Source organism: Patiria miniata, unplaced genomic scaffold (genome assembly GCF_015706575.1).
Source record: "Patiria miniata isolate m_02_andy unplaced genomic scaffold, ASM1570657v1 HiC_scaffold_7, whole genome shotgun sequence".
Lineage (NCBI taxonomy): Eukaryota > Metazoa > Echinodermata > Asteroidea > Valvatida > Asterinidae > Patiria > Patiria miniata.
In genome coordinates this window covers 1,417,291-1,437,232 of record NW_024037074.1, presented here as the reverse complement: position 1 = coordinate 1,437,232, position 19,942 = coordinate 1,417,291, and the positions used below count along the sequence as shown (strand labels likewise).

The following is a 19,942-nucleotide window of genomic DNA, read 5'->3' as shown; positions in this document are numbered from 1 at the left end:
GCAAGTCAAGTGGTTCAAAGGCATTCTATTGTCATTGTTCATCCCCTGTTGCCATGGGCGTTGCGAGGGGGGGCAAGGGGGGCACTTGCCCCCCCCCCCCCGGAAAAGCAAAAAAAAAAAAAAAAAAAAAGAGGCGCGAAGACAAAGTGGTGTAAATTTAATGAGTTGGGGGGGGGCAAAATGTCCCTGCCCCCCTCTAAAAATCCTGGCGACGCCCATGCCTGTTGCTGATGATTTCACTCATGATTGACTTGAGAATTTGACCTGTGATTGACTTGACTACATAACAAAGTTGTTATGTCACTGGACTAGGAAGACGGTGCCAAATATGTCAGTTGAGGTAATAAGACTGTTGGTAGTTCTTAGCATTTTACCTAATCATATTGAAAATCTGTTAAGGTTTATTTATGATTGACGAATACCCGTCGTGTTAGGGGGCCTTTGCATCACAGTCAACATACATTGTGTGCGATTTGCCATTGTTTAGAGACCCTTAACACCTTAGGTTAACCAAAAATGGCACTCAGATTCCTTGCCAACAACTGTCCTACTTTGGACAGTAGAGGGCCAGTATGCGAAGACATTGCTCACTGACCCTTTAACACTATCACTTTGTTATACCTAGGATTGCAGAAACCCCTTTCACACTAGAAAGAATCTAACACAGCTTCTACATGGGTAAAAGTCAGCTCTGGTCGGGACCAGGGTTTAGAGGTTCTACCCGGGTAGACAAATAGAATTAAAGTCATAAATATCGTCTCCACTATGGCCATGTACAGTGAAGGATTTCTCTTTTCGACCCATGTCCGATCGGAGCTGGTTTGACTCATGGTGGACCAGTATGGATTGCAACATGAGTGTGGGAGACAATAGTGTGAAAACACCTTAACATTCTGCTAACCAACTGTAAGAAGTGACTGCCACACATAGGGAAGGATTAGGTGCACTCATTTTTATAGGTCATGAAAGTTTTTGAGAGTACTTATGATTCTTGAGTGTATACGTATTTGCTGCATTTGGTGCCTGTGTGGGCATGTACATGTAGAATTTTTTTGATTGGTGACTGGGAATCCTTTTTAAAAACTATTTTAAGAAAATTTCACATGAAAAGAAGTGTGATGATTTGGTTTTTAATGGTAAAAATAATATCTGCTGTCTACTTTGCCAGGTTTAACCTCTACAAAACACATGAAAAAGACAGACATGTTTGTTTTACATACGCTATGTGGACATTCCTTTGTTTTTGTGTAGTTAAGAAAAATCGGTACAAAAAATAACTTTACTTAAACTGTGAAATCTCTTTCAACCCCCAATTTTTTTTTTGATTTCCTTGAATGTTTCTCTTCATTCTGCGACCGATAACCCTAACCCGAAAAGGCCTCTAAACCTGTTTTCCAGAGGGCGAAACGTTATGTGGACAAGGCTTAGTCCACATAAAGTCAGCACAACTTGCATTATTTGGATATCTTTTGTTCACATGTCCACATAGTGACTGTAATTGGACAAACTCAAGTTGTCACACATTTATTATGTTATAGAATTGACTGCTCTAGTTTTTCATGTACAGTTCTGGGTGGAAGTCACCTAATATCCACACCCTAACCCTCAGAGTCACATTACTTTAGTTTGTTTTTCTGCACCTGTTTTTTTTATCCAAAAGTTGAGGGAAAACCTTAAAAATGATAATTCAGATGTCTGCCTAAAACTCATGTGGGAATCTTTTATTACTTGCATGTGTAGAAAACTCAGAGGAAACACCATCCGAAGGTAAAACATTATGATTTTGTTTGTTTGCTTTTTATTTGTTGCTTTTGGGGTTTTGGCGATAAAGCAGGTTTTATTTGCATTTTACTATTTTGTTTTATCCATGGTGAAAGAGATTTCATTTTTGGGAACAAGGATATTTTTAGGGGCAGCACTGCTTTTCTACATTTTTAAGCATTGTAATTTAAGATGGTATTTCATTTTAGTTTTTGTTTTCAAATGTTCTTTTTTGTTTGCTTTCTTTTTCTTCAAAACAAGGTTATATGCGCACCCATGGTCAATTAGAACCCTTGGAATTATCAGTTGATGAATATTCATGATGGATACCCAATAATGATGTTATCCTTTTGATTTGGATTTGATCACCCCTTAATATGTCAGCCTCAACACATGTATGAGAAGCCATCAGATGAAAGGACTTTGCTGATTGGCTGAGGAATTCACTCATATTGCCATTTAAAACTCATAGTCATACATATTCATGAGCGAGAATAATCAGTGAGGATATTTATTTGCTTATGCGTAAATTGGTCAGCTTTGACCTTTGTGCTCCTTTGTGCAAATACATACTCAATGAGTGACATTCACTTGTTGGGTATTCAGCTAAATAACATTCTTTCTCATTTACGCCTTCTGAAGTTGTAATTGTTTTAAGGAACGCACAAATCTTCTAAATCTTTTTGGTTTAGTAAGGACCATTTTGAGATTACCAACCCCGTGTAATGTGCTGATGTTGGACCTGGCTTTATTTGTTCATTTTTTTACCCTCAAATTAATGCTGCAAGCGTTTTCCCATACATAAGATGGTCTGTGAGCGCAGTCCCAAACCAAAATATGGCACAGGGACACTCGATATTCAAAATTAGTCCGGATAAAAAACCTGATATTGTGATAAGTTTGCAGACACACAATGGAATGATATCACTTTTGAGTGTTAAACACTCGACATTTCGATCTGTATCATGTGATCATCTTCAGATACCGTAGAAGACTTTAGAAAGTGTGAAAGACAAAATCTGGCTACGGAGTTCATTGAATGTCATAATCAGATGGATTTAAAAACAATGCACTGTGACATTGCAGTGCTACAGCGGGTCAGTGTCTCTAGCAGTTACCATTTTAAGCAAATGAGTATCTGGAAAGGCAATTTTCCTGGACTTCCAATTGCATTCTTTGAAGATGACCACGGTATACTGATTGAAACGTTGAGTGTTTTACCCAACAGGTCTCTGTCCTCTTGCTACTCAGATGAGATATCTGTTCAATTAGCTTGAAATGTTACAAGCAAGAAGTTATTAGCATCCTGCAGCGAGGGTACTGAAAAAAAGCCTGAAAATGCAAAGCTTTCACATTTTTTTAACATCACGGGGCTTATTATAAAGCTTTGCTGTTATTCACATTTTTTGCGCACAAATAACGCTTCTTTGTTGGTGTTTATGGTGTTTTGATGAATACTAACTTTTCATGTTTAAACAAAAAGTGATTTACTGACAGTTTTTGGCATATGTAGCACGATATGTGACAACCCCCCCCCCCCCTTTTGTGTTGGCCATTTTGTTGCCAGAATCTCCGGAATTCTTTTGAGATATCTAGGGGATGTGTTTATAGGTAACATTAGGGTGTGTATAGGGGGGGGGGGGGGGGGTACCCTTCTGTCGCATATCGTGCTGGGCATAGTTTCTGGTGACTTATGAACTAATCTGGGAAAAGCAGCAGTGATGCAAATCAAGCTTCCTTGTGATACCTTGCTGGCTTAAGGGCAACAAAAGTTTCATGTTTTTGCAAACGCAGATTTCTCACTAATTACAACCCAAAACTCGTTCTTCAATCTCCACAAGAGGTTTTTATGCAGCTGCTCCAAACCTTTGGAATAATCTTCCTTATGAAATCCGTCATGCCATTTCCCTTACTGACTTTAAAACATTGCTTAAAACACATCTTTTCCAGACTTAATTAGCCTCATAACTTGTTATTATTTCCATTCACCGCTGTGTATTATACACCTTAATTGTTTTCTTGTGTAAAGCGTTGTGATACCAGCTTGTGTAAGAACGCTATATAAGTGCCTTGTTTATTATTATTATTATTATTATGTTTCAACTTCCGATTCTTGAAGCAAAGTTCCAGTTAAGACAAAGTTATCATTGCTTATTCAAAAAAGGCTTCCAGTTACAGAAGCGGTCAAAGCATCACAAGTTCTTGCAAATCCAGCCACAATTCATCAAGTCAGATCACAATTGATTGAAATTACAAATGACAAAGCAGTGTTCATCCCCTGTTTTTAATAAGTTTCACTTAATTTGTTGTTGACTCGTAACTGCTTTAACTATGCTGTTGCAAATGAAATTCTAAAAGAAGTCAAAAGTCAGCAAGTAGAATGGTATTATCTAGTGGTGTGCATTTACGGGTAAATACGAGAACCGGGTACCTGATTGAAAAAACCACGGGTACCCGGGTATCCGTTAAAGAAACCCAACTCCAAAATTCAAGTCTCAGAAGTTGCAGTTCAGATTGTTCATAATGGTCCCCACGATAATACTACCGCATCGGTGCATCAATACAGAAAGATACAAGTGTGTATAGTGAGCCTTATAGCTTTACGGTGTAAATTCTTTTTCATTGTCTGAGAATCAAGTTACTAAGTAATTGTAAAGTTGGTCACGAGTACACGATCCCGTAGTCTGGAACCGGTTCCTAACTTCAACGGTCGGGTACCCGGCTCCGCTGCACAGCCCTCGTATTATCGATCAGTCCGAGTTTTTGAGAGCCTGTTTCAACATGCTTACTTTTTAAGTGCCAGAAACTTGTGGTGAACGTTATTTGCTTAGTTTCCTCATTTTATAGGATTATTTCCATACATGATTACCATTGGCCATCTCTGACCTACTTTTAATACTCACCTATCATTCTCACTGTTATTGCCTTTCGGAATTTATGAATCAGTGATACCTGTAATCCATTGTTGTAGTTGAGTCCGTCATAGTCCCCACAAGTCCATCACAAGTCCATCACAAGTCCATCACTAGTCCATTAAAAATGAATTGTCTGTGGCAAAGGCATTCCTTTGTTATTTTTCATTACCTGTTACTTAGGATGGACTTGCAAATTAACTCGTGATTTACTTGTGACAGACTTGTAGTGCACTGGACAACAAGAACCTTCATATACTTCAAGTAAAATAGATGAATTGTGGAATTCTTGGCATGGAGTTTGTCGTATTTTTTGTCATTTGGGAAGAAGGAGATGCATGTGTTTTGCATTTCTGGACAACTTTGGAAACGTTTCAAGTTTTAACTTTTTTTGTTTTTGCAACCGATTTAGATTTTTTTTACCAGTCTGCTTGAGAAAACACTAGCTATCCATAAAACATGTATCCATTTGCCAGTTAAAGCACATATTTGAATGTATTTTCAAATACAGTAAAAACGTAAATGCATTTCATATATCACATATTCATCATTTCCAATATAAGACTCCCGTTTACTTTTCATTTGATTCACATATATTGTGTTCCTTTTTCAAAACAATTTTTCCAAATTCCCATAATTTGACCCAATTTTTTTTTGTACATAATTTTTCCAGAGACCGCAGAAGACAAAGAAAAGACAGGTGGGCAATTTCAATATTTTTTTTTTCGGGTGTTTCGATTTTTTTTTCCTGCCACCATTTCATTTCTTTTCCATTTTTTTTTCTAGGACTTGATTCAACCATAAATTGGTGCTGGGTCGCCCTCCCTAATCAATATCACTCCTTCCCATTTCTCAAAATCTCTCAGTCTTTTTTCCTTCTTATCATTCATGAGTGATGATTAACACATGACGCTTAACGAACCATTGTCTTCTCGGGGAGGGGGGGGGCATCCTTTATTTCGGGGGGGGGGGGGGGGGGTTGAGAACTCCAGGATATAACAGTGGTGTTAGAACCACCCCCTCTGTTAAAAAAAATTCATCACAGAAAAAAAAGACAAACCTTGCAGACAAGCTCTCCTTTGTGTCTCCCTAACTCGCACAAAACCAGGCTACACAACTCATGCTTTATCCAAATCCTTGAGATCTTTGTAGTGAGAAGATGTTTGTAACTGTTAAACCTTAAGATTTATTGACATTGCGTATGTTTTGAGGGTTAAGATACAATGAAGATCAGATAACAAATTGTCAGGGTTGGTTGTGGATCACCATTTCAGATTTGGCCTTAAGCACCACTAATTTCACATGCGGGCAACGTACAACATGTGCGTCTGCCCAATGCGCATGTCATGAGTTGAAGCTCATGCATGTTGTACTGGGACATTTGGAAGATCATGTCTGTGATCGGTCATATTCATGGCACAAATCCTTTTTACATTTCCCCGGCATATCTGCCCGTGTCCATCACTTGGCGATCCATCCAGTAATCATTTGGCCTTTTTCTATTTCATTGATTGATTGTAGTGTAGATTTTCTACTGCACTTGCATTTCATCTTGCCAGTAGTGTTGGGTCAAAACGTTAATGGATACGCAGTCACCTGCTGCAAGAGGGCGCTATCGCAAGATTTGGTAGATTTTCTACTGCACTTGCATTTCATCTTGCCAGTAGTCTTGGGTCAAAACGTTACTGGATACATGATCACCTGCCGCAAGAGGGCGCAATCGCAACAAATCGCTATCACCCACAAACTGCTATCACAACGTTTTGGGAGTCTTGCAGCGGTCGTGTCGTGTGAGCGCACCTGTTTTTGGCAAATGTATTCAGCTCACATCCCAACACCTTGTATATTAGTTCCGAACCAACTTCCGAAACTTTAGCCAGTATGGTAGCATACAAGATGTTACCAGACTTTCGTGCAACTTTATGGCAGCTTTTTTGTCGTACATGTATGTAGTGTGCATGGGACTGAAAAATGGACCATATTTGCCTGCAGAAGTACCGCATGTGCACTAGTTGCCCATTTTTTAAGGGAAAATTTTACAAGATTCTCAAGACGTCGTGATAGCTGTTCGAGGGTGATAGAATTCGTTGTAACAGCACCCTCTTGCTAGAGGTGATTGCGTATCCAATATACAACAACTTCTTCACCCAAGACTTTCTTGCCAGTTGACAGTGGTAGTGGGCTTACCTTTCCCTGCAAAAGGATCAATATATTCCAATATTTTCGCTGTGGACAGTAGTAGATGGCGCTTTGTGAGTTCAATGTACATGTATGCGCGATTAATTTTATTCTGATGTACACGAAGATACTGAAATTTGTATCCTTTTGGAGACATTTCTTTGTTCTCGTGTAGTAAAGTTTTCAAGTTTGAAAGTGAAGTTTCAAAAGTTTATTTCAACCAGAATTAATTTTCTTGGCTAAAATTCGGAATTAATATCCCTTTTCTAAAACTCTACCATTTGCGATGGATCAACATACCTTGGAAATTCCTAGTTTTTGAGTAAAGTCCATATATCTATTTCGTGAAAACCATGTGGAGACATATTCATCCATAGAAATTGCCCTGTGGAGACATATACAATCTTTTGTTCCCTACTGTGTGCATGTCTCCAGAGGGCACGGTGTATTAGATCCAATGGGTATCTTCTTTATGTGAACACTATGGGTACTGCGACAATGCATATGAGTCCAAGTGAGGGGGTACTATTGTGCACGGAGAAAATCAATCTTCCAAGCTCCATTTGTCTGCCCACATACCAATCAAGGTTAATCCTTTTGAAAAACTGCAGAACAGTGTCTCAATAAGAAGAAGTAAAAATTCAGCTCTGCGTTAATCATATAAACTGGATGTTTTATATCCAGAAATTTTAGCCAAATGAACAATGCGGGGAGGATCAAGTTTTAAAGGCATGTAAAAACCTCGTTAATTACCTGGAAAGGTACCTACCAATTTAATGCGAAAAATCCTTGCTCCAAGTGAAGATATGGCTGGCCCCATAAACTATGAAATTATTACACCAGCAATGGTTTCAAAAAAAAAAAAAGCTTCGAAGGTGCTTATGTGTGTGTTAAAGGTAGAGAATATCATTTGCAGCTATCCAAAAAGTAACTGACGAAATTATTGTTGAAACGCATACTTGGTGTAATAGTTGGCACTATGCTCCCTGCATGGTTGCTATAATTTGTCGGGTCAGTGTGTGACATCGCGTAGGTGCAATTGGCTGAATGAGAACATGTCCCGGACGCTGATTTCGGGTGTTCAATTTACCAGTCAATTGCAAAAGTCACATGACATTTCAAAGCATTTGGCGATGAACAATGACATATATGACTGCCTTTGTATCATTTCATTTTACATCTTATCATTTATCTGAAGACTAGTTTTTTTTGGAATATGAATATGAGTGAACTTGCAACGTGGATGAACCTTTCCAACTCATGTCATGTTCGTGTTGGTTCTTGGTTTTTTCAATTTTTTTTTTATCTTGGTATGTGCATCAAAACCACTTTGACTTACATTTGTACATTCGCATTGAGCATTTTTCATTGACTTGAAGCATCGACTTCCTCATTCGTTGCTAGTGTAATCATATTATTGAGGATTGCCTTATCGTTAGAATATCTTGTCGTGTGCCTCACAGAAGGGCATGCGCTTACGCGCGAATGCGTAGTCACCAAAATGTTCCCAGCAAAAGGGCATATGCAGAAAAACTGCCTCTATTTTAATGAAATTAAAAAATTTCCGTCGGAAAATGAACACGCTTTTCCAAAAATTATGTTTCATACATGTGACAAATTTTAAATTAGTACGATTTATATTACGCGTGGGAGAATATTGGATTCATAATACGCATGGGGGAACATTGGAACCTTTTAATGTAATTTTCTGGAAAGTGAGTTTTGCGACAAACGCTCATATGCCCTTCTGCCGGGCACCCGACAGACTATGTAAATCCCATAGTTATTCAACATGTCAAGTACACTAATCACATTTTATTCAATTTTATTTTGTAAAACGTGGTGTTTTGTAAATCGATACCACTTTCACTTTTCTTATTTACAGTGAGTGCAAATTATTCAATTTGATAATGACCCCCTTTTCAAATGTCTGAATAATATGTCTGGATTACTACAATACATGTGCATCTGGTAGGCGTAATTCCTTGATGAAGTCAAATATTGTGTCTTTTTAGCCCCACCCCCTCTCTGCTGTTTTACATCATTCATGAGGTCAAATATCCAGATTTCAATGTGTTCCATCCTTAGGTCATAGGTCATCCAACGGATCATATTTTGAGAGTCCCCCTTCAAGTCTGCTTGGATGATCACATAATTGCCAAATTCTTAGTGACCAAGTTTACTTAATGTTGGGTCATTCCATAAATTTGAGGTCCACTTTTTTCCCCTGTCCCTGTTGCATCTGACATCTATTTTTTATAATTCTGATGCACTCCTAAATGCTCTCCAAGAATGATCATGTGATTTTTCCCATGTGATACCATCAGTGCAAACAGCCGCATGCTGTTAACTTTTGCAGTCTGAGTTTTCAGAGAGGCATCCTCTCATTAAGGTCCCAGCTGTGCTCAGCGCTCCCTAATCCTACAATCCCCAATCCTTTTGCCCAGTCACTGAAACCGCATCTACTAGACACACGGTATTCTAACCCATTAGTGGGGTGAGATGGCCTAGCGGTTAAGAACACTGGACTCATGCTCTGATGTTTCAGAGGCAACAGTGGCATGGGTTCAAGCCCAGGCCAGGACACTTGTGCCCTTGAGCAAGGCACTCGGCCATTATTGACTCGTCCTTCGGATGGGACGTAAAGCTGTAGGTCCCGTGTGTTGTACAACGCACGTAAAAGAACCCAGCAAACACTTATTGCTAAGAGAAGGGGTTCGCCCCAGTGTTTCTGGCAGTTATCCTCATACATACAGTATGAGGCTGTACGCGATAGCCACACCAGGCGTTTGTACAGAAGCTAACAGAAACATTAGCACAGGCCTGTATTACATTGTGTTACATTGTGTTTATTCACTGATGAATGAATAATACCATAGAATGCTTAGGAGGTTTCGTGCGCTAAAGGCTTAAATCGATTCTTCGGCTATTGCCAATTCATCACTTTCTGGTATCTGCTTGCGTAGCTGCCATGATTTCCAATTTTTTCCGAGTTCGCTACACAGAATGTACTGTCTTGAATACGGAGATCGAAAATGTTCATCAAGATTAATTGTTTGGTCTTCAAGCAGTGCATCTGTTGTGTTTCCTTCAACGAGATAAAAACAGGACTTACTTAATCTCAAGCAATGCTCCAATTTGTGAGAAGTTGCAGTTCTTGGGTTAAGAAAAGCTGTTTTTATAACCCCCTTCATCCAAGAAGGGGTGTCAAGTACAAGATCCGTTTGCAAACCTGAGCTTGACTTGTAAGTTGTAGACATGTAGACTCCTAGGCCATCACACTGCAGAAACCTAACTTCACTTCATCAGGAGAGACGAATATTTATGTTATTTTATTTTCTTCTTTTTTTCCCATTTTTTTTTGCACTGTAGTTCATGATCACCTCTTTGCCTGTCACCGATGGCTTGGCTTGAATTGTTCTGTAGCCTATACACACTGCTATTGCTGTAGTTACAATCACTTACGATCACATAGAGTGAATACACAGACACATAGTTGCACTCATTCGTCAACAGCACTCACTTTGTCACATGATAATCACTGCTGTGTGAGAGAACATTAATTAGTCTGTAGATGAGTACACACATGTAGCACCTTCAGGCCGGTTCATATTTCATATGCGAACCCGAATGCGAATCGATTTGGACGTCATTAAACCGTCACTGCAAAATTCGCAAGTCGAGATGCATTCCACTTTTGCAAATACATGCTGTGATGTCACACATTTGCGATCGCATTCGGGTTTTTTTTGCGCCAAGTATAAACCGGCCTTAAAGAGTGTTTGAAGTCTTTCCGTAGCTGTATGGCCTAGGAAAGATGGAATTGTGGAATTGACATGGAAGTCATTTCTGTATAGATGCTGTGATAAGGCTGCGTCTAAATTAAGTGGCTGCGGCCAGCAATTATGCATGCGCCTATGGTAGCAGCCAAATCCGCTTGCCATAGATGCGTGGGCTACTGTCTGTCACAGCCAATGTAACTTGAACGCAGCCTGAAGAGAATTAGCAGAAATGCCAGCCAATCCCGATGGATTCTTTTTAATCATGCACACTGGCTTTCGGAAGACTTTTTTTAAAATGTTACACAGCAAAAACAAAGTCCATGTGAAGAAACTGATTGAGATTTTGTTCTCATGTGTAGACAGTTTCTTATTTTGCTGTGGGAAATTCAAATATCAAAGTGGAATTTTTTGGGAGTATTCAAACACTTTTCGGATGAGCAACATTGTGAATTTCGGGGGTTAGTCTCAAAATAGAGATTGTAAAACGGTGCCATTTTGTAGGATTTCCACATAGCGACATTGGTAGCATTCATGACCTCCTGCATTCATTTGTGACTGTGTACCATCCTCTGTCTGCATGTTGCTCATGTCATGCATGTCGCTCATGTCATGCATGTCGAGTCCACAAACAAAACAACACACATTTTTTTTTTTAGAAATGTTGAGTTTCTAGAGCAAATGTGTGACGCGAGAGTAGTCTGTATCAAGCCCACAGCGGTTCAAGCATTTGGTCCAAGTTGGCGGGTGCTATATCACGATTTCTGCCGGTGCGCACTGTGACTGCCGCGCATCGACTCATGGTGGCGCCCTTCTTTACCCCCTTTTTCCAGGTCAGCAGCCTGTGGACGCACACCCAGAGCTCAAGGTTCTGCCGGGTACCAACAAGATCGGCTCAACGGGGGACTTAGAAAACGTGGCTGGGGAAGCAGCCAAGGCCCCGGTGGACACTGTCACAAAGCCGCCGACACCGGCACCGCCAGCGGAGAAGGAAACGCCGGTGGGAACGCCGGAAACTGCCGAACCTGTCAAGCTGAAACCGTCACTCAGTATGAAGAACAGTAACAAAAAGGTGAGCGTTATCTGGAGGGGTTAGCTTAGCTAGATGAAGGTTAAACAAACAAAAATCCCCACTCTTTTAGCTTTAAGATTTTCTAAACCCTACATATAGAGGATTGCCGGTGTCCAGTTCAACTTGACATTGATGATTCTGACTGCATCTGTGCATCATCCTGTTTCTGTAAAGGGGTACTGCTAACCCTAACAGTCCTGAATCCTCCAATTTTGTCCATTGATTAGCCTTCAATTCTTTATGGTCTCGTTTGTGAAATGAATTTTTGTTTAACCAGACTTTCATATCATTTTTTTATGAGCGTTTCAAGTACTTCAAGTCGTGAACTTTAAAGAAATCTGTTCCGTCAAGCCGAGTGTTTTTTAAGTGAATTTGGATGTGACTGCCAGTACTTGTTTGATACGCCACTTATTATCCTATTTCTTCATGTAACATTCGTTAACATGTGCTGCTGTGCTGTTCTCTTTCTCTGTTATTTGTAACTCCAACTTCCTTGGAAAACTTCCTCAAAAATATCTTGTCATCACGACTCCTGTCTTACAAGTCTTGCTTGTGCTTATACCCCCTTTCTGTCATGCCTCCTTCTTTTGTTATTTTGACAATCTTATCGTTTGATTCTCTGTGACTAACATATAAACATCTTTCCTTCTTTGCCAACCCTTTTGTCCTCCAATTCACGGTCCATTTTCCACGTCCTTTCGTGTTGTCTTGTATCATGTTTTCCCATGGTACCGTCTTCCTTTAACTAACCCAGAACCTGTCCCGAGTGCAGCTTCTGGATGCAAGAGCTGAGGCCAAGGCCAAGGCCGAAGCCCTAGCTGGTGAAAACTTACAGGCAAGTATACACAACATTATCAAGGTGGTACATAATGGCTGTGGCCAGCGGCTTGTCTCCCAAGTCGGTCACAAGGCATGCGCAGCATTCTAAGTCTGAAGGTTTCGTTCCTTTAGGCCATCAGCCTGGGGGTTTGGTCGTTATCAAATGAGGGGTATAATAGTCATTGTGATTTTTGGCAAGGTATGCACCCCTGTGATAGCATTGCAGCGGTGGCAGCTTTTTGGGTGCTATCACTTAAAAAAAAAAAAATGGCAACCAAAACATGCTTGTTTCCATTTTGGAAAAAAAATGATTAAAAGTGATAACATCAAAAAAACCACCACCACTCAAACTACAAAGCTATCACACATTTTCCAATTCTAGATGTGTATACCTTGGCAAAAATCGCTCTGAGCATTGCTCTTTTCGATCATTTGATACCGGTGGCCCAACTTTTGGATCGAAGCTGATAGCCTACTTTACATTTGTTGACTTCAGATGAAAGCCTATGAAATTTTTATTTCTGTTTTGGTCACATTTACATGCAAGTCCATGCATGAGCCATTGAGGGGCAGTATGTTCAAGTTCTGTGTGTGGTTGCAGGCCAGTAAATCAGTCCAAAATCGCCTAGGCTGGCCAAATCACGATTTGCGTATTTTTCGTTATTTAAGCACATTGTGGGCCATGAACTTGAGGGTTTGTAAAAAAATATGGGTGGAAGCTGTGCACAGGACTGTATGAGCTTGTAGTTCTGTGCAATTTGGATGAAATTGGAGCCCTAAAAGCGCTCTATTTTGCAATGGAGTGTAGGCGTCGTTTTTTTCAAAATGGCGATGGGCTTCAGGACCGTTTTAAGGGGTGATCATCTTCGGATGGAAATTTTTCCTAAAAGTCATCAGTTAACCCCCCGACAATTGAAAAGAAAATGAAAGATGATAAAATTAGCTTTAATTTGATGTGTGTCTCGAATATCTTGGAGTTGTATTTTTCCTGAATTTTTGAAGTGGGGGCATTTATCATTGGGGTCTATGGCAGTTTATTTACTGGTCTGCAACCGTATGGGGGCCATTGTTTACAATGTAAAGCTTTAAATGTGTTGCAGTGAATGTGTGCATTAAGTTCAGTAGAAGTCTCACGGTCAGGGTAAGTACATGGCCTGGGAGTTTATACAACAGTCACTGTTGTAGTGTCCCAAAGATTTAGACAGTAGTACAGATTTTTTTTCAGTTAAGTGTGTTCCTTCTGTTAACGCTGGGAACAAGACTTGCCCTCCTTATTAATTTGATAAAGAATTTGCAGATATTTTACATGAAAATAAATAAGCTTTAGTTTCTTGTTTACAATGCAGGACATGGTTGCTAAACCAAACGCTTGCCTACTGCAATGGTGGCCAATCATGGGGAAGCCGGATGGTCATGTGGTGCTTTGACGTCATACCATTGGCTCCTATAAACAATGAAGCATTTGCACAAAAGATGGCACATTGCTTTGGCCATTATATACTGGGGCTCAAAAACACTCTGCGCTGCCATTGGTCTAAACACAGAACTTAGTTTTAAATAAATATATTTCCGATTAGGAAAACAGATTACCGGTGAATATATTGTTTTTGACTGGTTCTCATTTTCATGCTGAGCACATTTTTTTTGCTTAGAAGCAGCGACGTGAAGTTTGCCCGTGATGTTGGTTTGTAAAAGTTGGATGGTTTTAATACGGGGCTATAGTCCAAACATGAGTTGGGCTGTTTGTAATCAGTTGTTCGGGCAATTTCAGATTTTTTTTTTAAAGTGTTTCCATGCTTCAGCTAATTGTGCTCAAAACTAATTGGGAGTTTGACTTTGGAAAGCTGCTTTTAAAAGACTCATACTTGCATGTACACCTGTCTCTTAACCCTAACTCCCTAGCATGATTTAATAGGAACCATACCCATCCTGGCAAATTCCAACACCATATGGGAAACTGCACACACATATTTCTGACTTTGATTCTTGAGGTGTGCCAACCCAATGTATTAGACTGTTTGTTTATGGGTACTGCACCCATCCTGACAGATTCCAACAAAACAAGCCGTTGGCGTTTGATGGGTTAAGTTCTGGTAGGGTTAATACGATCAAACAGTTATTTAATAGAATTTTGCAGAGAGAATTAAAACTGCCATGAAACATGCCCGTTCCTTGTAGTGTGTTTGCATGTCAAACATTTACAGTATCTATTATTTTGTTCCCTTAATAATGAGTAATTACAAACACAACAGGTTTCACAAAAGATTATTGTGTGTAGTACTCATTTGTTCTAGCATTTATTGGGTTGGAAATGTTCCATTTAAAGAGGTTGTGGAATGCTCGAAGACATTTCCGTAATTTTTCGGGTATATGTAGCCTAAGGTATGATGAAATAAAAACGACTATTGTGTCTGTCATGAAATGAGTACAAAAGGTACTTTTGAGAGCTGTTTATACTATGCTGCATCGGGAGTCCTGTTTATTACGTCACGATTTATTTTTTTTGGTTTGCTGGCCCCAATGACGACTTTTACACAAATTGCACGTTCGGGTCGAAACAGGACCTGAAAAACAGCTCTCAAAAGTACCTTTTGTACTCATTTCATGACAGACACAATAGTCGTTTTTATTTCATCACACCTTGGGCTACATATACCCGAAAAATGACGGAAATGTCTGCGAGCATTCCACAACCTCTTTAATTGTACATACAAATTTGGGAGCAATAAGGGATTGTTTACTGTAGCATACTGTGGTATAGTGTTGTTCGTTGTAGCAGCGCTCCGCTGCATTTGAATTGACTGGGTCCTGATGGCCCATATTAATTGGAGGTATAATTTGTAATTCAAGTAGCCGATTTTCATGAAACCATGCGTAACCTAGGCCATGCTTGGGACTTATGTGACTCACGCAGCTGCGCAATAAACTTACGATCAATAGCACTCCGCACTAATGGCGTCAATTTTGCTCTGCGCCGTACGCGCGCTTACCCCGCATGTCAGACAAACTTTCGAACAATCAGGCGCGCATATGCATGCACACCTGGCCGCATACATGTACATTCGCATAGAAACGGTGTTTGCAAGCGTGCGCGTAATCTTCACACGAGAAGTTCGTACAACATGCTTGTCTGAGATCCGGGTACTTGCTTCTATTTTTAACATCAGTGCAGAGTGCTATTTCACGAACTTGGTATGCCAGTGCAACGTTTCAATTAGACATCATGTGCAAGGATAATAAATATTACCCTGGATTGGACATTTGGGAGACATCCCCATAGACTTGGGCATAAAATTGTTCAAACTGAAATGTGCCCTTACCCAATATTCCCTTGTCCTTTTTCCACGCACTTCGGTATGTTTACCAATTAGACCACGAGCAACAAATATAATTTAATTGCGACTGCAAAATTTTGCCTCTAAAGGGGGGCTGTGACATTGGGGAGACAGAAAATGTCTCCCTAATGGCCGATGTCTCCCATCGTGCGAAGAAATTACGATAACGTGTCTCCTTAATGGTACCATTACACATATAGCATTTGCAACTTATTTTGTGTGTGATTTCTGTTTGGCCACAAACAGTCGTTGAATCACCTCCGTCCACCATCATGAAAATAGTTCTGTCCGACTTTCTTCTGAATCATGCGGCAACTCTTAAGAAAATTTTGTCACTGGTAAAATTACTCTTCATTTTCTTCAAACACAAAGCTGTGAGCGTCTTGCATCAACCATGATAAGATGGGCAACAACAGGCTCCATGACGATCATGATAAGCCAGCTAAAGCGATTGCAAAAGTTGTGCCATAATTTAAAGCATATTAAGTTGCAGACTTGCACATGACCAAACTCCCGTGAAATGTGTCATAACTGAAATGTTGCACAATGTGAAATGTTCTGCAACCCACGCAATAAATTGTGCCGCAAGTGCAGTAACGCCATGCGGCTTAACATTTTTCGTCATATCTGTCCTGCAGGGTGTTGAACAGTTATCGCAAGACGAAGAAGCCTTTATGGTGGCCAACTATCGCTACACGGGAGCTACCACCAACATCCATCCCTTCTTGTCTGCTCTTGTCAACTATGCACAGCCGGTCAAGTTCCAAGGATTTGATGTCGCTGAAGGTATTTTGTTAATACAATTTTTGCATTCCGGCATTATGAATTTGACACATAAATTTTGTTATAGGCAGTGACTCAGGTCGACTCTGGTTTAGACAGGCAAACGTTATGTATACATTTTCTGTTGGCTCCAGCATCAGTCGTGACAGCGATAACCTTTGACCTTTCAACGTAGTCGCTTCTAAAGGCTATCTTTATGCGAATGTGAATGCGATGCGAATTTGACGTCACGAAGCATTCACTGCAAAATTCACCTGACTTGAAATGTGTTCAACTTTTGCAAATTTGCAGCCCGAAACTTACCCTGACGTCACATATTCGCGTACGCTTTCGCATCGTGTATGAACCGGCCTTAATTGTTACAAAACATCACAGGCTTCATGTACTTCATTCTTATCTTCGGAAAAATTTGATTTGGAATGCCAGGCCGAAAACCTGTCCCTCACAAGCCCATAGAAAGTACAGAACATACACTGCTGTTGATATACATGAAAGATTGTGCCATATTTAAGGCCCCCCCCCCCCCAAAAAAAGTCTCCGGTTTCTGGTATGGAGCTTGCCCCCAAAGTGGTGCGGCGACGCCGCCTTTTTTTTTTTTTTTTCTTACTTTTTTTTTCTTCAAATTTCGCATGATGACTGCAAATGGTGCCCGACTAAATTTAGTGCAAAATGTATGGGAGCCCAGAGAGGCCACATAAAGCTTATACTCAATCGTAACCCCATCTAAAAACACGTTAAAATTGTGCAGCAGCAGGATTCCAGTCAAACCAGTGAGTTTGGCGGTTTGAGACATCATCTTACATTGAAAAAAAAAACCCAACTTTTTAAGTTTGCCGACGCGCATGGCTACGGCGACGTGCGCGCAGACCAGAAACCGGAACCTACCTTCTTTTTTTTCTGGCCTAAGAGTGGTATGCAGGTCTCTCTGGGAAAGTTGTGCAGTGCATGACTTTATGGGAATTTGCAATGCATGACCTTTGGGAATTGAGCTTTTCCGTGCTCTGCAGTGGTAGCACTGTGACTGAAAATTTACTGATTGAATTTTTATCCTTCAACTTCCATTTCAGAACGGAATTTTCATTTCAATATGTCCTCCTTCAATGAGGCTGTCGGCCTGGGCTACATCAAGACTAGCTGCATAGAATTCGTCAAGTATCCTTATTGTGGAATGAAATTAGTTTTTGTAGAAGTTTGTTTTCGATGAGATCTTGCGTGTGTTTTTTGAAAGACTTGTTTGGAATTGTCATTATATCTTTTATATCTTTTTGCCGAGAACGAAAACAAAGTGTCATCTAATAATGGTGGAAATTTGGATGGCCTTGGCGGTACCACTGATGGGCTGGTAATGTTGGAGACATATAGCTTGTTGACTGGCTTGCTGGCTGGTTGGTTGGCTGGATGGCTTGCAAACTGGTTAGCTGGCTGGCTGACTGGCTTGCAAACTGGTTACCTGGCTGGCTGGCTTGCGAACAAGTTAGCTGGCTGACTGGCCTGCAAACTGGTTAGCTGGCTGGCTGGCTGGCTTGCAAACTGGTTTCCTGGCTGACTGGCTTGCAAACAAGTTAGCTGGCTGGCTCCCATGCAAACTGGTTACCTGGCTGGCTGCCTGTCTTTCAAACTGGTTAGCTAGCTAGCTGGCTCGCTTGCAAACTGGTTCCCAGGCTGACTGGCTTGCAAACAAGTTAGCTGGCTGGCTCGCTTGCAAATTGGTTAGCTGGCTGGCTGGCTCCCCTGCAAACTGGTTAACCAGTTAACTGGCTGGCTGGCTTGCAAACTGTGTAGTTGGCTTGCAAACCGGTTAGCTGGCTGGTTGGTTGGCTGGCTGGCTGGCTGTTTATTTATTTGACTTTAAGTCATGCAGTAGTCTTAGAAGATACAAAAGTAAACAACATGAAATTAGGGTTCTTCCCAACAATTTGGACTGTTCTATTTTTTTGTCACCTTCGGGACACTCACATAGTCAAAATTTAGGGAATTGTGATCCCATGTGGGAACTGGGGTATCTCCAATAGGGATTATTACATGGTGTGAAATCCAATTGATGGTGATGATAACAAAAAACCCTAATGTTGAGATTGCTCTTTCTGTGTACAGAAATTATTCTTTTATACAGGTATTGCCAGTTCACAAGGCTAAGAGCTACTCAAGCTGTAGGCTCAAGATATGTAATCCTGTGCTGTCATCCAAGTGTATCTTATCTCTAATTTGGTTTTTTGTTGTGTGCTTCCTCAAATTCTCTGTATACAAGTTCTCCTTAACCACCAATTCCTCCAGTTACAACAAGCGTCAGATGAGTCGTATCTACCCCAAAGGAGGCCGCTATGACTCCAGCAATTACATGCCTCAGATCTTCTGGAATGCTGGCTGTCAGATGGTTGCTTTGAATTTTCAAATGCCAGATATCGGCATGCAGCTCAATCAGGGAAAATTTGAGTACAACGGCTCCTGTGGGTGAGTTTTTTTTTTTTTTTGCTGGACCTGAAGGTTTGGCCTACTTTTTTTCTGACTGACTGAGTCACTGACTGAATGAATGAGTGACTGACTGAGTCACTCAGAGATGCCGCTTTTCCGGTTGTAGCCGGAATTCCGGTTTTAGAAAAAATCTCACAAAATTCTGGTTTTTTTTCTCGTTGATTTTTTACCTCGTTAGCGCTCTCGAGTTTAGTAGGCATACATGTTGTAAGGATTGCGCACGCACGGCACAACGTTGTTCGTTGAAGTAGTCTTAAAAACAAGTCTTTGTTGTTGCCGAGCCTGCATGAGATACAGGCGGCCAACGTACTTGCACGCAGTATACAACGGCGCCTCACGTGCGGGCATGTTATGTGCCAAGGACACGTAGCATTCAGCCTGGAAATCAAGTCTGTCATTTCAGTTATCGGTGTTTTCCAATCACGGTGATATACAAAAAAATGCCGGGTACCAACAATGTTTTCGTCGCGTGCATCACTTTTGTGGGATAGGAATCGATGATACTAATACATTTGTGTGATATTTTGCAGCTTTCTATTGAAGCCAGATTTCATGAGACGACCAGACAAGTCCTTTGATCCCTTCTCAGAATCCCCAGTAGATGGAGTCATTGCTGCCACTTGCTCCGTCAGGGTAAGCTGCTTCCTACCATCTTGCCATTAGCTTTGTTATTTCATGTGCCCACCAAACATTATGCACCCCATGCACAACGGTACCTTCAAGAGTACAAAATGTCAGTGTTCTATTTGAGTCCCTGCAAGTCCATCACAAGTCCATCACAAGTCCATCACATGTCCATCACAAGTCCATCACAAGTCCATCACAAGCCCA

The 19,942-nt window shown here is 40.7% G+C and overlaps 1 protein-coding gene across 18 annotated transcripts in view; it reads left to right on the top strand.

Moving 5' to 3' along the window:
• LOC119744599 (1-phosphatidylinositol 4,5-bisphosphate phosphodiesterase beta-4-like) overlaps positions 1-19,942 on the top strand; it is a 72,699-nt gene that overhangs the window by 30,546 nt on the left and 22,211 nt on the right. For 7 of the 18 annotated variants that reach the window (XM_038220625.1, XM_038220618.1, XM_038220615.1 and 4 more), the window contains 8 exons: positions 1,741-1,767; positions 5,347-5,373; positions 11,464-11,702; positions 12,457-12,537; positions 16,495-16,642; positions 17,707-17,791; positions 18,914-19,090; positions 19,642-19,744. In XM_038220625.1, coding sequence (XP_038076553.1) covers positions 1,741-1,767; positions 5,347-5,373; positions 11,464-11,702; positions 12,457-12,537; positions 16,495-16,642; positions 17,707-17,791; positions 18,914-19,090; positions 19,642-19,744 — 887 coding nt within the window. The remainder of the gene's footprint in view (positions 1-1,740; positions 1,768-5,346; positions 5,374-11,463; positions 11,703-12,456; positions 12,538-16,494; positions 16,643-17,706; positions 17,792-18,913; positions 19,091-19,641; positions 19,745-19,942) is intronic. The other 11 variants (XM_038220621.1, XM_038220619.1, XM_038220612.1 and 8 more) reach the window with 4 other exon arrangements.